General features: G+C 36.1%; 1 protein-coding gene across 1 annotated transcript in view; it reads left to right on the top strand.

The window, feature by feature from the left end:
* WWP1 (WW domain containing E3 ubiquitin protein ligase 1) overlaps positions 1-17042 on the top strand; it is a 74456-nt gene extending 57414 nt beyond the window's left edge. Inside the window, exons 16-24 of the mRNA XM_087961973.1 lie at positions 720-808; positions 4738-4897; positions 9831-9964; positions 10059-10199; positions 10791-10911; positions 11119-11223; positions 13203-13299; positions 13418-13490; positions 15090-17042. Of these exons, the coding sequence (XP_087818099.1) occupies positions 720-808; positions 4738-4897; positions 9831-9964; positions 10059-10199; positions 10791-10911; positions 11119-11223; positions 13203-13299; positions 13418-13490; positions 15090-15189 (1020 nt within the window). The 3' untranslated portion in view covers positions 15190-17042. The remainder of the gene's footprint in view (positions 1-719; positions 809-4737; positions 4898-9830; positions 9965-10058; positions 10200-10790; positions 10912-11118; positions 11224-13202; positions 13300-13417; positions 13491-15089) is intronic.
* The last annotated feature ends 897 nt before the right edge of the window (positions 17043-17939 follow it).

Consider the following 17939-nt stretch of genomic DNA (forward strand, 5'->3'; position numbering starts at 1 on the left):
ATGTACATGGTGAGAAAAACAAATCTTGCAAGTTTACCAGATGGATGGCATAAGGAACAAAGCTGTTACGGTATCTGGTAGTCTTGCTAGAAATTTCTAATCATTTATATTTGAAAAAAGGAAGATGTACTTGACCATAATGTTTAGACAGAAGATTACCGGTATTTCCATTTTTTTTCCTTTTATATGCTTTAGGAGTATATTGTTTCTTCACAGAGTAGGAATATCAGTAGGAAGGATCTGACACTGGAGATACTGGTTTTTTTTACAGAAGCAGAGACTAGTACACAGTAAAGTGTTCTAAGTCTGGGAACATTACATAATTCCTTCAGTAAAGATGTGCGTTTACTATTCCTTGATAAATGCTGTGGTCTATTTATTTGTCCTTGATGGCAGTGTGTATGCTGAATGTAGCTTTATGGTTACATCTTTTCAATAATCGCATGATGGATAACGTACTCTGATTGTTCCGAGTGGGAGTAAATACTATAGAAAATTGGAGATGGTGGTTACATGAATTAAAAACAAACAAAAAGTACAAACTATCTTTGAAGCATTAAAACATGCTAACATTTTAATTTCTAGAAATAGAATGCAGTTCCATTTGAAGAATAGCAATTGGATATAACGCTTAATATATTGTATGTTTTATGTTTTTCTATAATTTTCCTTCTAATATCCAGTGGTACTTTTTGCTTGATTTATTATTTTATTTACAGATCATGGCTTTAAAGCCTTATGACTTAAGGAGAAGATTGTATGTCATATTCAGAGGAGAGGAAGGGTTGGATTATGGAGGTTTAGCCAGGTAACAGTACTTCTTGAAATCTCATTACCTTTGTCAAGCTATTTAAAAACATTAATAATAATAATAATAATTTGTCAAAACATAATAGTTTATTAAATGTATATGCTGATCAATTCCCAGTGACATTGATTGGTTTACGAATTGTTTAAAACATCAGAAAGAAGGAAACAACAAAAACAAAAGAGTAATGGCAAGAATTGCAACTGGATGAGAATGAAGAAAAACAAACCATTTGATCTTCAGAGGGTTTAATTCCCCCTCAACAAAAGCCTGCATAAAGAGACAGGTCTAAAAGGACCTTGGAAACATCAGTACAGTGGGGGCCATTTGAATCTTGGGGGGAACCTTATTTCAGAGAGCAAGTGCTGCTACACTGAAGGTATATTTCTAGAGTCTTAATTAATAGCATTGTTTAATTAAAGGAACCTCTGTAAATCAACCCTGCCAGATTTGATTGGCTGGGCAGATACTATGGGAGACTGATGGTCCCTTAAGATCCTATCCCATGTAAGGCTGTATAAGTAGCAAGCAGCACCTTGAATTATTCCTGGAAGTAAAGTGGCAACCAGTGCAACTCAAGAAGCAGAAGTGCCCCATACTGGCTGTGTCACTGCATTCTAAACCAGTTGAAACTTCTAAGTGGTTCTCAAAGGCAGCTGCACATAGAGTACATTGCAGTAATTAAGCTGTGAGGTGGCTAGGCCCTTAGTGTCTGCTTGAAAGCCCACCCTAATTTAAGAAAGGAAGTAACTGGCATACCAGATGATGCTGTGCAAAAGCTAGAACTGCCATGATTGAGCAAGAGCTGTGGGTCCAGAAGAATGGGAAAATCCTACCCTATCCAAAGTCAGATGAAATATCCCTTAGATATTCACAGACATTCAGTCTTGGTAGAATTGATTTGGAGACAGTTCTTCCCCAACCAAATCTATAAAGCCATCAAGCACTGGGGACAGAATTTTGACAGACATCATTTGGATTTGAAAGATACAATTAAACGTTAATTATATATTATATCAAAGAAACAATTGCCAGTTAAATCAGGGGTCACCAACCTTTTGGATCTCAGGGACCACCAAATTCATACTTTTAAATCCCGAGGACCACTAATATGAATTTTTTTAAAAAAAGCTAATATATTTAATATAATTTTTATGTATGTATGTATGTATGTATGTGTGTGCGTGTGTGTGTGTGTGTGTGTATATATATATATATATATATATATATATATATATATATATATATATATATATATATATATATATATACACACACACACACATACACAAACACACACACACACTTAATTATAACAAAAATGTAAATGCTTAATGATAACAAAATAAAATGTTCTGGGCTGGAAGCCTCCCCACCTGGCACCTTCCAAAGAGACAGAAGAGCAGGCTGTGTGTGTGTGTGTGTCTGTCTGTCTGAGCTGAGGGGCCTCGGGGCAACTGCTGTTGGGAGAAGCAGAGGGAGAAAGGGGCTTTGCTCTCCTTGGGGGCAGCGCCCTTGGCTGCCACTCCAGGGTTTCTCAGCAGGCATCTGCCTGCAGAAGGACTGCCGCTCTTGGTGATTAATTGGGGGAGGGGAGGGGGAGAAAGTGGGAGCTCCTTTCAGATCCTGGGTGGAAGATTGAGAGGCTCAGATCTGCAGCCGAGGAAAAGCTGGGGGCCTCTTCCAGCCTCACCTGGAGACAGGCAAGGAAAGGTGTCCCTGGGGGCACTTTGCTCGCTTTAGCACTTCGTTGCCAAACCCAGCCACAGCCAGTGATTATTTGGGGGTGGGGGGAAGAGAGAAAGTATCTCTCGCATTACCAGGGGAGGAAAGGAGACAAAACAAAGCTCACTCTTTCACCGAGACCTACAAAACGGCAATCTACCGTGTTCCAGGAGTTCTTCAAAATCATCAAATGCTCCTACTTGCAGTTTTCGCGCCTCCCGGCTCAGGTCCCTGAGATGTACGCTCCCACACATGGCAGTCCACACAACAACAGTCCCCGCCCCCAGCTCTCCCCATTAGTTTTCTAGCCTTGAATTGCACCCGGCTCTCTCTCTTTCCTCCCCCCACCCACGTGCAGGCAGGAAAGGGAAACGGAGCCTTGCACAGCTCTCCCCTTTTCCAGCCCTTGCTGCCTCTCCCAACATCGAAGCCCCGGAAACGCAGGCAAAGCCGCCACAGCGGTAGCGCCCTGAGTTGCTTGCTTCTCCACTACTGCCTCCTCCTCCTCCTCCAGCACCACTTCCTTCTCTGGGTAGGGCATTTCTTAACTAACCGAGCATGCTAAGGCAACTCAGGACACATTCTTTGCGGCCCGGTACAAAATGATCCACGGACCGGCACGGTCCGGGGTCCGGTGGTTGGGGACCACTGAGTTAAATGATGAGGTTGACCAAAAGAGGTTCTTCCTGATTCTAGGGTTATATAGCTGAAACATTCTAATATCACATTCAAATTTCATTGACCATTTTTTCTTTGGATTCTAGTTACACTTTTGGATCTCCCAGTTACAAATTGGAGCATATATTGATTGATTGAGAACAAAATATTACTAATATTTTTCACCCAGTGCTTGTTAATTGGTTTTCCTATGCTTAGAGTCTACCATTGATAAAATTATAAATAAACTTTATTCAATTTATCAGATAAAAAGTTAAATCTCTGTCTGATCTTTGAGCCTGGAGTTCAGTAAAGAGGTAGCAATAGCATTTAGTCTTATATACCCACCTGTAGCAATTGACAGCATTCTCTAGGTGGTTTACAAAGTAAGTATTATTTTCATATTACCCCCAACGGTCTGGGTCCTCAATTTACCAACCTCAGAAGGATGAGTCAACCTTGAGCCCCGTCAGGATCCAAGTCCTGGCTGTGGACAGAGTTTACCTGCAATACAGCATTTTAATTAATGTGCCACCAGGGCTTAATATTTTCCTTATGTTAAGCAGTGGATGAAGATATGTGCTTGTTACCAGTTTTGAAAAACCTTTACATCCCAAAAATAAGAGAGGGAACAAAATCTAGATTTAATTATGTAGATTTAATTTTAAGAAGATTCAACCCATATTATCAAATTATTACTATATGGATTGTGCATGTGTATATATTACTTTGTATGTTTATTTCATCTATTAATACGATTTTGTTGAAATAAATTATGTATACATTACAGATAGTCCTCAACTTACAACAGTTTATTTAGTGAGTTTGAAGTTATAACAGCATTGAAAAAACTGACTTGTGACCATTTTTCACATTTACGATGTTGCAGCATCCCCACAGTTGTGATCAAAATTCAGATGCTTGGCAACTGGTTCATATTTATGACGGCTGCCCAGTCCCGGGGTCACGTAACCACCTTTTGCAACCTCCTTACAAGCAAAAGCCATGGGGAAGCCAGATTTGTTTAACAACTATGTTACTGGCTGTAACATGATAGCTGCAGTGATTCACTTAACAACTGTGACAAGCAAGGTTGTAAAATGGGGCAAAATTCACAATGTCTCGCTTAGCAAAATAAATTTTGGGCTCAGTTCTGGTTGTAAGTTGAGAACTACCTGTAATTTATAATTTTATTATATAATTATATAAATTCTATATATCTAACCAATAACATTTAATTAAAAAAAAGCATTGTGAGATGACTTATATTGTTTTTCAAAGATAACTTAGCAATGCCAGTATTAACTTCCCAACTAATTACAGTTAGGTGAACTCACATAATCTTTCATAGTATTATTAAAGCTTTAAATTAATTCAAAGTTCATTTGAACCAAACTTTGTTGTGCTATAATTTCCTGTTCCTTTTTCACAACATCTTAAAATAAACAGACTATCGTATCTGCTTAAAATGTTCCTCAAATTTTTATGTCAATATTTGCAACATTTGGAGATAACCATGTTTGATTATTCATTATATTTTTAAATAGAGAATGGTTCTTCTTGCTATCACATGAAGTGCTGAACCCTATGTATTGTCTCTTTGAATACGCTGGCAAGAGTAACTACTGTTTACAGATAAATCCAGCATCAACAATAAATCCAGATCATCTTTCATATTTCTGTTTCATTGGACGATTTATTGCTATGGTAAGGGTGATTACTGTTTTATTTTCTGAAATATTTAGCATGCAAGTGTATATGGCTATCATATTGAGAATTAATCCTATTTGCCACCAACATTGTTCAGTAGAATAATTATAAATAAGTACATGAAAAAGAACTGGTGCACTTTTCCTCATTGGAGTACTTCTTACTATACCTTTCGTACTATAAGACACACTCCCCCCCAAAAAAAGTGGCTGGAAATGTCTGTGCGTCTTATAGAGTGAATGTTGCTGAAGCCCCGCCCACCCACTAGTCTCCACGCTTCGGTTTCTGTCTCCCAGCAATTTGCCTTCTTGAAGCAAACAGCAAACAAACTGGTCAGCTTCAGCACAGCCTGATTTTGCACGAGCAGCTGATTGGCAGTTAGATCAGTCTCCTGGAATACCACCGATCAGCTGTTCCAGGCTGCAGGGATTGCCGCCCCCCCATCGCCACCGCCTCTGCACACCCAAATTTTGGCCTCCGCATGTCCTGTTTTCAGCTTGTTTCAGGTGGTGGTGATCATGGCAATCCCCACTGCCTGGAACAGGCTGAAAATGGGATGCATGGAGGCTGAAAATGGGGTGCACGGAGGCTGAAAACGGGATGTGCGGAGGCCAATCGGGTGTTCAGAGGCGGCGATAGGCGGCGCCAGTAATGGGCGGCAATGTGCGGCAGCAATCAATGCAGCCTGGAACAGCTGATCGGCAGTATTCTGGGAGGCCAATCCAACTGTCAATCAGCTGCTCGTGCTAAATCGGTCTGTGCTGAAGCTGATCAGGCTGTTTGCTGCAAGGAGGCAAATTGCTGGGAGGCAGAGGCAGATTTTTTTTTCTTGTTTTCCTCCCCCAAAGCTAGGTGCGTTTTATGGTCTGGAGCGTCTTATAGTGCAAAAAATATGGTAATTGATTTTTTAAGTAATGGCATATATTGTTTAATATCAAGAGAGAACCATTTACTGATTGCCTAACAATGGCAGATAACATGAATTAGAAATAAAGGGAATACATGTACACGTTAATGTCTAAACTAGTGTAATCATCTAGGCAAAGTATATAGCAAAAACGTTTCTGAAAATAGAAGCATGATGTGCTAAGCAGGCACAGAAATTTTAATTCTCAATAAGTTGGCTATATTGGCTACACATGTAAGAATGAATATCTGCAATAGAGATATTTAGAACTCTGCATAAATACAATTAAATCATGTTAAATTAGCTCTACAAGTACCGTATTTTTCAGAGTATAAGACACACTTTTTCCATCCCTAAAAGTGGGTGGAAATGTCTGTGCATCTTATACAGTGAATGTTACTGAAGCCCCACCCACCCGCCGGCTTCCATCTTTTGGCCTCTGTTTTCCAGCAATTTGTCTTACTGCAGCAAACAGCAAACAGCCTGTTTCAGTTTCAGCACAAACAGCTGGTTATCAGTTGGATTGGCCTCCCCACGACCAGCTGTTTCAGGCTGCAGGGATTACCATAGCCTGTTGCCGCCTTTGCATGCCTCATTTTTGGTCTCCTGCGCCCCGTTTCCAGCATCTGCATGCCCCATTTTCTGCCCATTCCAATCCCCGCTGCTTGGAACGGGCGGAAAATGGGGTGCAAGGAGGCAGCAATAGGCAATGGCAATCCCTGCAGCCTGAAACAGCTGGCCGTAGGGAGGCCAATCCAACCGACAATCAGCTGCTTGTGCTAATCAGGCTATACTGAAACTGAAATAGGCTATTTGCTGTTTGCTGCAAGGAGGCAAATTGCTGGGGGGTAGAGGCAGATTTTTTTCCCCTCCCCAAAAGCTAGGTGCGTCTTATACTTCGGAGTGTCTTATACTCCGAAAAATACAGTAGAACCGGTCTTCTATTTCAGGAATTGTTCCTTTATCATGTGGAAGATGTCAGAATTTAGTGTCAGCCAACTAAAGAGATTATGACTGATGAATAGTGTGTCTGTGCAGATTCTTCAAAGGAGGTGCTTATAATATGCTACATATTTGAAACATGTCTTGGACTTGTTGAAATGATCGTATCTTTTTCTACATTTATACTGTTTCTTTGGCAGCTATTTCTGGCCATCTCTAAATTCTGTGTATGTAGAGACAATTAGAAATAACTGTTAAAGCACCACATAAATCCAAAAAGATTTAGCTGCTTTAATAATTGTTTAAAAAAAATGGTTTTATAGTGTTCCCACATATACCAAAGTACTCTTTTCAAAGGATTTGCACAGCTCTACTTCTGAGTGTGGTTGTCTTTCTTCACAAATGGTTTTAATTACATGGGGTGAATGTAATTGCAATCTTGAATCTATCTGGTCAGAACTACTGTAAGTTCTATGAATTCAGTGATATTTATTCTAATTAAGAATTTAGGATTGCAGCTTTGACATAAAGACATTCTGGCAAAGGGAAAGAGGATAAAATTCATAGCTATGTTCAGAGCTAAAAACCCATCTTTAAAATATATAATCATTTCACATCACATATTGAAAATGACAGTGAAATTTCGATAAAATTATAGTGTTAAAAATCTGAGGAGAATATGCTCTAATTATTACAAATTTTGGAATAATTTGAAAAGCAGGCAACTACACTGACAATTAAGAAAACTATGCTAAAATGGAAAAATTGTGACACACATGGTAAATATTCATACCATGCATATATTTATTAGACTACAAGCTCCTCAAAGAGCAGTGTTTTGTTTGGCAAGATAAGCATGAAAAATATAAATTATGATTATATAGAGAGGGAAAGAAATCCTCAGTTAAGTACTTGACTTACTACTATATTAAGTAATTCTTCATGATGAAGAATGAAAAAAGTATCAGATTTCTATAGAGATATGGAAGGAAAATGTTGCTATCAACTTTCTTCCAATTTGAAGCATAAACCCATCCATCTTACTGGAAAGCATCCTAAAAAAGCTTTAACAAAAGAAGGAAAATATGTAAAAGAGCAGATGGACCTGTTGTCAATGCCTTCTTTAACAAATCTTAATAGATTGTCTTTTTAAAAATCTTTTTCTGATTTTTGTCTTTTTAATTAAGGAAAGTATTATCAGATTCCATACATTGATCTACCCCAGAGACAATATAAGGCATTTATTGACAAAAAGAAAACAGATTTTTTATTGGTTAATAATACCTTAAGAAACAAACATGATGAACAGAACAGTCACATGCAGTTCTTGGGCATGATTGTGTTTCTGTCTGAAAAGCTAATTGGCATGTATTTCTGGAAAGTTCAAGTAGCAGCACTTGAAAAAAAAGTAGGAGAAATAGAATAGCAGGTTCGCCACCGCTGCCCATATGCCACAGCCTGTTCACCGCTGCCACGGCCTGTTCGCTGTTGATTGGCACTGCCTAAAACAGCTTATTGTTGCTGCATCCCCCTCCCTGCCGCAATGTTCACTCTATAAGACGCACAGACATTTCCATCCACTTTTTTGGGGAGGTCAGGAAGGCGTCTTATAGTCTGAAAAATACGGTATGTTTTTTTTTTGAGAAGAGAAATCTTAGTTTAAATATTAAGGTTTATTTCAAGTATTTGAATCCTTTGTTGTTGATATAAGTTAACAAGAAATTGTATCTAGCTGAGTGTTACTTTCTAACAGTAAATAAATCCAATTATCAAAGAAGATGTAAATATTTTTCCTCTGGAAGTATTTGATCATGTATATTTATGTATTCATAACTACATATTAATCTGTATGTATTTGGGGAGAAGCATGATTTTATGTAGTTTTATGTATATATTATTACCCATATAAATGGTAATAAACATGACAATAAGTTTTAACAGTGTAACATGATAAATGTTTTAACGCTTTATTAAGTTAATAGAAAGATCCAGGCAAAGTATCTGATTATGGAAATATATGTGCTCTGCTTTTATTTGCAGCATACTGGGAATTATGTTCTAATCTGCATGGTTCCATATATACTTAGTACAGAAAATAAGTTAACATTTTTTGATCATTTATAACTGAGATGACATCGTTCATACTAATTGGACTGCTATGTGTGATATAAAACAGTTCTTCATATTCTTCAGTGTCTTCAGTGTACTTCCAATTTAAAATGGGCATACAACAGTGGATGAATTAGGGAAAAATGTTAAAGTGACGTGCAGGTTTTAGTGTTCTCTCATTCATGGAAGCTCTCTAAGTGAATCTAAGCCCTTCTCTTTCAGGTTGGTCTACCTCAGAGGGTGGTTATTGTAAGAGGAAATAGGAGAAGGAGGCACTAGATAGGCTGCCTTGAGCTCCTGAAGGACAGAGATGATATACGTCTAATATAGTTGCCCTATCCCCCACCCTAAGAGATAAAAATCACTTATTTGTTGGAACAAGTCTGAGATTTATTAATACAGACTGGAACAATTGGATTTAGATGGGTCCTCTGGGTAAACAAAGATATTTATATATTTTCTAAAGTTAGGATAGAGCTTGGGTAGATCTCTTAACCACATTTAAGTACACATTATTTAAAATGACTTCTTTAGTTCCTTCTACCTGCTATAGGTTATTTTCTTTTGGTTAGATTTCTTTCTCTTCATTATTATGTAGAGTGTTTAGTGTACTCTCATTCATGGAAGCTCTCTAAGGGAATCTTGGAATGTGAAGTTCATGGCTATTATCCTGTTGCATTCATGACACTGTCTATATGGCTATATTCTGAAGCTACACATGAAATATCACCTGCCAGGGTAATTGTTGTCAAAGCTTCCTTTAGTATGGATAGTGTTCTTGTTTCCTATTCTGCTTAAGCTTTCTTCTACACACAATCCTTATATGTCATACTACCTACAGCTAGAAATAATCCATTTTGAGTTAACAGTACACTGTTTTTATCAGATGTACTATTTTCTATAAAAGTTTTCTAGTTAATAGTTAAAACTGTTTATATCAAATACTACACTGACTTTTTAAATCTTCAACAGGCATTGTTTCATGGCAAATTCATTGATACTGGGTTTTCCCTGCCATTCTACAAGCGCATGCTAAATAAGAAACTCACAATAAAAGATTTGGAATCTATTGACACTGAGTTTTATAATTCTCTAATTTGGATAAGGTTTGTAAATCTTTTCGGATGTTCACAGTTTTTTGTGCCAAAATAAAGTGAACATATTTGGTTAATCTCTTTTTTTTTAACCTTTCTCTCTTAGGGACAACAATATAGAAGAATGTAATTTAGAAATGTACTTCTGTGTTGACATGGAGCTGCTAGGAAAGGTTACTTCACATGAGCTGAAATCAGGAGGATCAAATTTACTTGTCACTGAAGAAAACAAAGAAGAATATATTGGGTAGGGGGAATAGAGTAAAATAAAGGAAGATAGATTTGTTTTTATACATAGTATTCTATATAAAAAAATTCTACCATTTTGTATAATTTTGGGCATTTCTTCAAGTGTGATGGACTTTAGCAACCATGTGAATAAAAAAAGGATTTTCTTTATCCCAAGACTTTGTGAAAAAGGAATTGCCCAAAATATAAAATAGCCCAAATATATGAGTGCAGCTCTTCTATATAGCCATTCTATATAATATATGTATATAATATATACAAATTTCGTAGCCTAGTTTTTCATAGTGCCCTGAATTCTGTTTTTATAGCTAGAGCTCAGGCTACAATTTTTTATAGCTAATGCTCAGATTATGTTGAGCAATGAACTAATATTAATATGGAATATGTTGGAAAGATAGCACATTGTTGGAAGACCTGAAGGACCAGATTAGGTAAAAATTGTAATGGAGAAAATCTCTTTTCTATGCTATTAATGCAGTCTTAAAAAAAAAAATGCTGGAGTCTTTGGGGTTTGTTCAAATTGTTATACATTATATGCTTTAAAATAAAGAATGTTATTTTCAAAGTTATAACATTCCTTCTGTTTTAGCTTAATGGCAGAGTGGCGGTTTTCACGAGGAGTACAAGAACAAACCAAAGCTTTCTTGGATGGATTCAATGAAGTTGTTCCTCTTCAATGGCTACAGTATTTTGATGAAAAAGAACTGGAGGTGAGATTTTTTCAGCTGTAGTGGATAAAATTATTCTAAATTAAAATATTACAATGAGGATTAATACAAGTAAATAGCTATATCCGTATGCAGTAAATAAGCAAAGCAGATATATCTTTAAGTGCTATAAAATGGTATATTAAAAATATTATAATTTGTATTTCAAAAGGCTCAAGCTAATATCTTAAATTTTGTGAACTTTTCTAGGTTATGCTTTGTGGTATGCAAGAGGTTGATATGGCGGACTGGCAAAGAAACACTGTTTATCGCCATTATACAAGAAATAGCAAACAAATAATGTGGTTCTGGCAGGTATAATACTTTTATTTGTTCAGAGAACCAGCAAAAATAAAGTTGGTGACCATGTGATTTTTTTAAAAAGCAATTCTGAAATAAACCAAAAATTTTAAATTCCTGATATCTGCAGGAATTTTTTTGTATGTGCATAATGTATGATTATTATAGTAATTTCCATAAGTTCCAAAGATTTAGGTGAGTTTGTTCAATGTAATTGATATTTTCCATTTTCCTCTACACTGAAATAATCTTGTATTCTCAATTTACTGTCTCCTGGGTGTCATAGTGAAAAGATTGCTAAGGGGTTTCTTCAAGCTTCCAATTCTGCTTTGTAGTGATGGAGTTGAATGTTAATTTCTTTTCAAAGTGAAGACATCAAACATGAAAGCATTTGGACAGAGCAATGATTTTATTTGTACTTAAAGAACATATGAATATGTTTGCAAATCTGTTCCAATATGTTGAAAACTTTCACTTCGGCTGTGATTTTCTAATGACCAAATTAAAGCTTTCTCTGGGGTCATCTTGACATCTTTTAAAAATATCTTGGCTATACCTTTCAACTATAAAAAGAGATTTTTGAAATAAGGATTAATATCATTTTATCTCAGAAACATTCAAAATTAGAGTGTATATTTAAAGCACTTGTAAAAAATTAGGGGAATACATGTATACGTGCATACATGTATTTTGTTTCAAACTTGAAATGTTTTCCTGAGCCATTTTGTACTAATCTCATATCCTAAACCAAAACAGTATTAAGGTACTTGGCTTTATGAAACACTAGATACAGGACAGGTTTTAGTGCTGCAAGTATCTTGACAAAGACTGAAAACTTTAAGCCGTTGCTGCCCATCTATTGACCCCCCAGATTTTTGCAGCCAAATTTGGAAGCTTTCTAAGGTCTTCCTTTAATTGATAGCAATTATTTGCCATAGGGGTATATCTGTTCTGATGAAAAGTGACAATGGGTCCACTTTTAAAAAAATCTTTCACACAATGCTTTTAATAAGTTACCTGTTTGAGCAATAAGAATAAAAAATAATTCCAGTCACCACATTAAAGACTTACTTTAAAAATGTTTAAAATAAATATTATCTTGTAAATCTCTGTCATGTGCGTCTGAACCTAGGCTTGCAGGCAGACAAGAAGTTGGACTGTGTCCTTCTGCTAATACTTAAAAATTTACTTTCTGATTTACTTTTTCTTCTTGACTGACTGCCAAAAACAAAAAATAGAATTTCAGTTTGCAACTGCTAAAATGACCATTAAGATCAAAGGGGAAACAAAAAAAAAGAATGAAGAAAAGATGCACTTAAGAAGGCACAAATAGGGAAACGAAGTTTTCCCTGTCTGACTGCCATCATCTATACCTTAAATGTAAATTATATTTATAGTGTCAGTGCTTGTTAGCAAGAGGGTATCTGATGAAAAGTGAGGATGGGCCCGCTTTTTTTATCTTTCACATAACACTTTTAATAAGTTACCTGTTTGAGCAATAAGAATAAAAAATAATTCCAGTCAGCCCATTAAAGACTTACTTTAAAAATGTTTTAAAATAAATATTCTCTTGTAAATTTCTCTTTACAAGAAACGTTTGAGTCATGCACATACTACTGCTTAACAGGACAGCATACTTGACATCTAAAATGCTAAAAACAACCCAACAATTTAGAAAACAGGTCAAATAAATAAAGATCAATATAAAAACCTTATGATATAGTAAGATAAACTTGGTTCTGCAGATATTTTGTGAGACAGTACATTATATACTGTGGCTCTAGGTTGTTTTTATGTGAGGTTTATTTTGTATAGGTATGTTGTTGATGGTATTCAGTTTGATAGGGTATGTGTTTTGTTTTTGTGTTACACAACTCTCCTGCATTTTATTTTAGTAGAAAAAGTTAAGGTAATTGTAATAGTGATAAAATTCTATTAAAAATAATTTTTAATTACCAGTTATTTCAGAATACTACTTTTACATGTGTTTACAGTTCATAAAAGAAGCTGACAATGAAGTCCGTATGAGATTGATGCAATTTGTCACTGGTACTTGCCGGTTACCACTGGGAGGATTTGCAGAGCTCATGGGTAACTAATCAGTGTAAATAGTTCTTAACTGGTACTTATATAGCTACACTTTCTGAAATATTAAAATGTCATTAAGTTCTTCGTGGTTACTACAAAAAGTTTGGGTTTTTTTCCTCAGGAAGTAATGGTCCTCAGAAATTCTGTGTTGAAAAGGTTGGAAAGGAAACCTGGTTACCAAGAAGTCACACATGGTGAGTTGAAACAAAACTGATGTGCAGGAAGCTCTGAATGCAGACTTAGTCATGTGCTGAATAGTTCCATTGAATTAAATAAATTTCTAGGATTCATGGCCCACTTATTTTAGCAGGAAACAAGCAAAGAATCTAAGATGCAGTTTTTCTACACTTTTGAGGTATCCCTGGCTGCAGATTAATACCAGCACATAGACTAGTGCTGGGGTTGCCAACTTTTGGACCTCAAGGACCACCAAACTCATAATTTTAAATCCCGTGGACCAGAGACCCTGGGAAACTCCCAAAAAAAGTCTGCAGGAAAATTTCCCACCCTGTTTTCCTACCGATTGATCATTCTTTATTTGGGATCGCAGGATACTGTCTCCTGCTCCGTTTCTTGGGGGACAGAGAGAGAGAGAGAGAGAGAGAGAGAGAGAGGAGGGAGGGAGGGAGGAAAGTAGCAGAAGCAGAAGTCTTTCTTTCTCTCCCCTAAACTGTGCCAGAAATGAGTCTTTGTGAAACTTATTGCGCCGGCGCAGCCTCTTGGAGCAGGATGCCTTGCAGGGTCCCAAAGACTCATTTCTGGTGGAGTTTGGGGGAGAGAAAGACTTTTGTGGCTTTCTTTGCATGCAGCCAAAAGCAGAAGCGGAAAGAAGCAGCCCGGTGGCCAGGTGAGGTGCGTGGGGCAAGTCCCCCCCTCCATCCTTTTCCCATCCCATCCCCTACCTGTTGTTCACAATGCAAGTGACGTAAGCCATGTGTTCACACGGGCCATGTGGGCGGCGCAGCCTTGTGTTCCTGTGCAGCTGGATTAATTGCTTTGGGGGGTGCTTTGAGGGGTGCTTTGGGGACCACCAAAATTTTCTCATGGACCATCAGTGGTCCCCAGCCCACTGGTTGGTGACCACTGGACTAGTGTGTGTTATATTTACTTAGCATACTAGTAAGATATGCTGAAGTCTAATTCAATTCTTAAAGAGACACATCCAGTTTATTTAGCAATAACATGGAAATAGTTTCCATTGCCATTTTTTTTCATTTACAGTCCTAGAATTTTTTTGCTACCTAGCCACCCTTCAATTACAACTCAGCTTAGATCTGAAGTGATTTCTAACAACATAACACACCTGCTTTTTTGCTGCATGTATTCTACTGAGCTCTTTCAAGTGCCAGGCATTGTCATATTAAGAGATATATAGTATGGTAATTTGCACCAAAGTTGTTCTTTTGTGTAGGTATTAAGAAATAGATTTAAACAACCCTTTTCTGTAGAAGAGGTGAGTTTTTAAAGCCAACCAGACAAAATGTATTGTCAGTGCATGCTAAGTGAAAAATACAAGAACAAATAAGTGGAGGAAGATCTGTCAATAACACTACGCTTGTCTGGCCAAGAAATGTATACTTCTGAGCTATAAAAACTGTGAAAATTGATAATCTGTAATACGTATTTCAGAATTTTCTTGATATTGTTGGATCAGTGGAGAGAAATGTTAAAATATGAGAGTTGATAGTACTTAAGTTGTAAAATGATAAGTTATTGCACCATTAAACTAATGGTGTGATCTTGTAAGATAGAAAAAAAATAGAAAATAAAAGTTTTTTCTTTTTTCTCTGCAGTTTTAATCGTTTAGATTTACCACCTTATAAAAGCTATGAACAGCTGAAAGAAAAGTTGCTTTTTGCAATTGAAGAAACAGAAGGATTTGGACAAGAGTAAGACTCATCAAAGTGAAGCTTTCGTTTTGTTTTTTTTCAGATAGCCTGGCACAACTAAATTGCAGTTAGTTGTACATAAGCCGTCTCTTCTGTACAGCAGTTTTTCTGGAAATCTTTTTTAAAAGCAGTTCTGTTCTTCCATACAAAGATATGCAAAAACTTTTACTTTCTCTACTTATTTATTTTTCCCTCAGAGATCGGCCAGAATGAAATTGAAACAGAAAAAGACTTGATTTTAAAATGTGTGCGTATATATCTATACATGTATAGATATGTATGTACACACGCACACAAACAATAGTCAGCTCTAGTTTTATAGAGCTTTAAACTTAAAAAACATCACAGCCATTCAGAGGATCAGGAGTTTCATTCTTGACTTCAGAAATATACAGACTGCTGTATTCTTCTAATTTATGCAACATCTCTAAGGTTCTTTCTATTGCATGGCTGTTATAAAAGGTGTTAAAAGGCTTTTGCCATATACATCTTCATTATGTAGAAAAATGCTGCTGGCTCTTTGAAGTGATAGAATATAATTCTATCAGCTTAATTTCTTTAAAAAGTAATAGCTGTTAACCCTCTTTGCTACATCTATGTAGCTGTGGTCATAGGTAAAGCCTTTAATACTTGCACAAGGGTAATGTACAGTAAAATGAATGTGATTATTAAGATATTGGTGCCACTGTTCTGACTCAGAAACAAGCTGAACAGACTATTTTAACTCACAATCAGCATTAAAAATTGTTTACATACTATCTTGCGTTATCTCCAAGAGAACAGTAGGTAATCTTGAAGAAAAATAAATAAAAGTTGCTTACATGTTCTCTGGTGTTTTACCGGCTTTCCCACAATATTGGTTATATGCCTCAATTTTGTAAGATAAATTAATTTGAAATTTAGTAGGATATGAAAAGTAATGTGAATTATTCTGCTCATGGATTTTTTTTTTTGCTATGGATTTAGAGACCCCTATTGAAACTAGTCACAAAAGCTTGCACAATTGAATTGAATTTTAATAGTGTTCAGTATTCTTATCCATTTTTAACTTCAATAAATCCAGAAGCTCCTAAACATCTTTAAAATTTGTTTTTATAAAGGCTAAGTCTTACTTGTCATTAAGTGTACAATATTATATATATATATAAAAACATTAAATTATTTTAGCAGTATTGAGGGCATTTGCTATTTGCAAATGTATGACAAATTCTACAACATCGATGTGAATTATATCAAATGCTACTTTTAGCAAACTGTGCTTCCTTAATAGAGTAACATTTTAAATTACCATTGTATCATGCATTCATTACTCATTGTAAATTCCATTAAACTTACAGTTTTGTACACACACAAAATAAATTTCCTAGAATTAACATTTCTGTAACATATCAAACTGCAAAAAATCTGTAAATGCAGTATGATTCTGCTGTTATTCATTTTCTCAATATAGCAGTTGAATTCTACCAAAACCTTATTTTTCTACATATTGTTACACTTTATTATTCATGGATATTAACCTGAGAATGCTTTGATAAAAGCACTGAATTAATGGGCTTTCAGTCTATCTTGTTAACTTCCCCCTATAAATGTTTTTAATATCATAATGCCCTCTCACAATACACGTAGGCGCCTTAAAATAAAAATACCCTAAGATTTGGAGAAAATTATATTTGGAGTCACCTGAATTATGTTAGTTTATAAAGAAAAAAACTTCAAATAGTATCAAAGAAAGAAATGGTTTACCTAAATTCTACATTCAGAACAGAAACACTATTATTTGCACTATTGAATGACTGAACCATTGCAGTTAATCGTGTAAATTAGCAATTAACAATAAAGAACACAGTGCATCACAAAGTATACTCTGCTTATTTTTATGTGGTTAATTATTCAGAGAACATTTTGCAAAAAGAGAAAAGAATACACGTGGAATGGTTGTATAAGTTTTTTTGGGGCAAAGAGGAAAACAAAAGTCCAAAGCCAATTTTATTGGAATTTAGGAGAGCTAAATAAGGGGAGCCCCATAGGTAAGTAAAGGTAAATGATAATGACTATGCTTAACTATTGTTTCTCTTCCATTGTATATTTTCCAATTTTTTCTGGTAAATTAATAAATGAAGATATTTGGCTTGGCTCAGTTCATTCTCTTTAAATTAGGCATCCTTCAAGTAATTGCTGCTAATAGCAGTGATATTTTCTGTGTTGGAAGCACCAAAGGTTTTGCCAATGACATCACCATTGCCTGAGGGATGCCCAGTTGGGGGCTCCTTTTGTGTCCCCATGAAGTTGCTCACTGAAGTGGTACCCATTAATCTATTCGCTGTCACACTCTTTTGAATTGCTGGTTCAGCAGGAGCTGAAGCATTGATGGGAGCTCACCCCATCCCAGAGCAGCAACAGATCTCAAATGCAAGCACTGCTGATCATCAGCCCAGTGTTCTAACTTCGTGAGTCACTATGCTCCTTATATGTGCAGTCATGAAAGGAATACTTAATCCAATTCCAATCACGAGAAGGGAAATTACTGAAATTAAGAATTACAGTATTTGATATTAAAATATTTAGGTTCATAAACATTGATTTATGGACTATAAAGAAAAAAGGTATTTATTTAGCAATAACTTCCTATGTCTAGAATATTATGGGAAATGAGTGCTATTTCAAACATCCCCACCCACCCACCGCAAAAAAAGTGCATGTCAAAGAGTGTTGGACAAATGTGCTATGGCTAAGTGCAAGTCATGGGTGCAAGGT

Source organism: Notechis scutatus, chromosome 3 (genome assembly GCF_049901735.1).
Source record: "Notechis scutatus isolate UNSWTSFEM ecotype Mainland chromosome 3, rNotScu1.2, whole genome shotgun sequence".
Classification (NCBI taxonomy): domain Eukaryota; kingdom Metazoa; phylum Chordata; class Lepidosauria; order Squamata; family Elapidae; genus Notechis; species Notechis scutatus.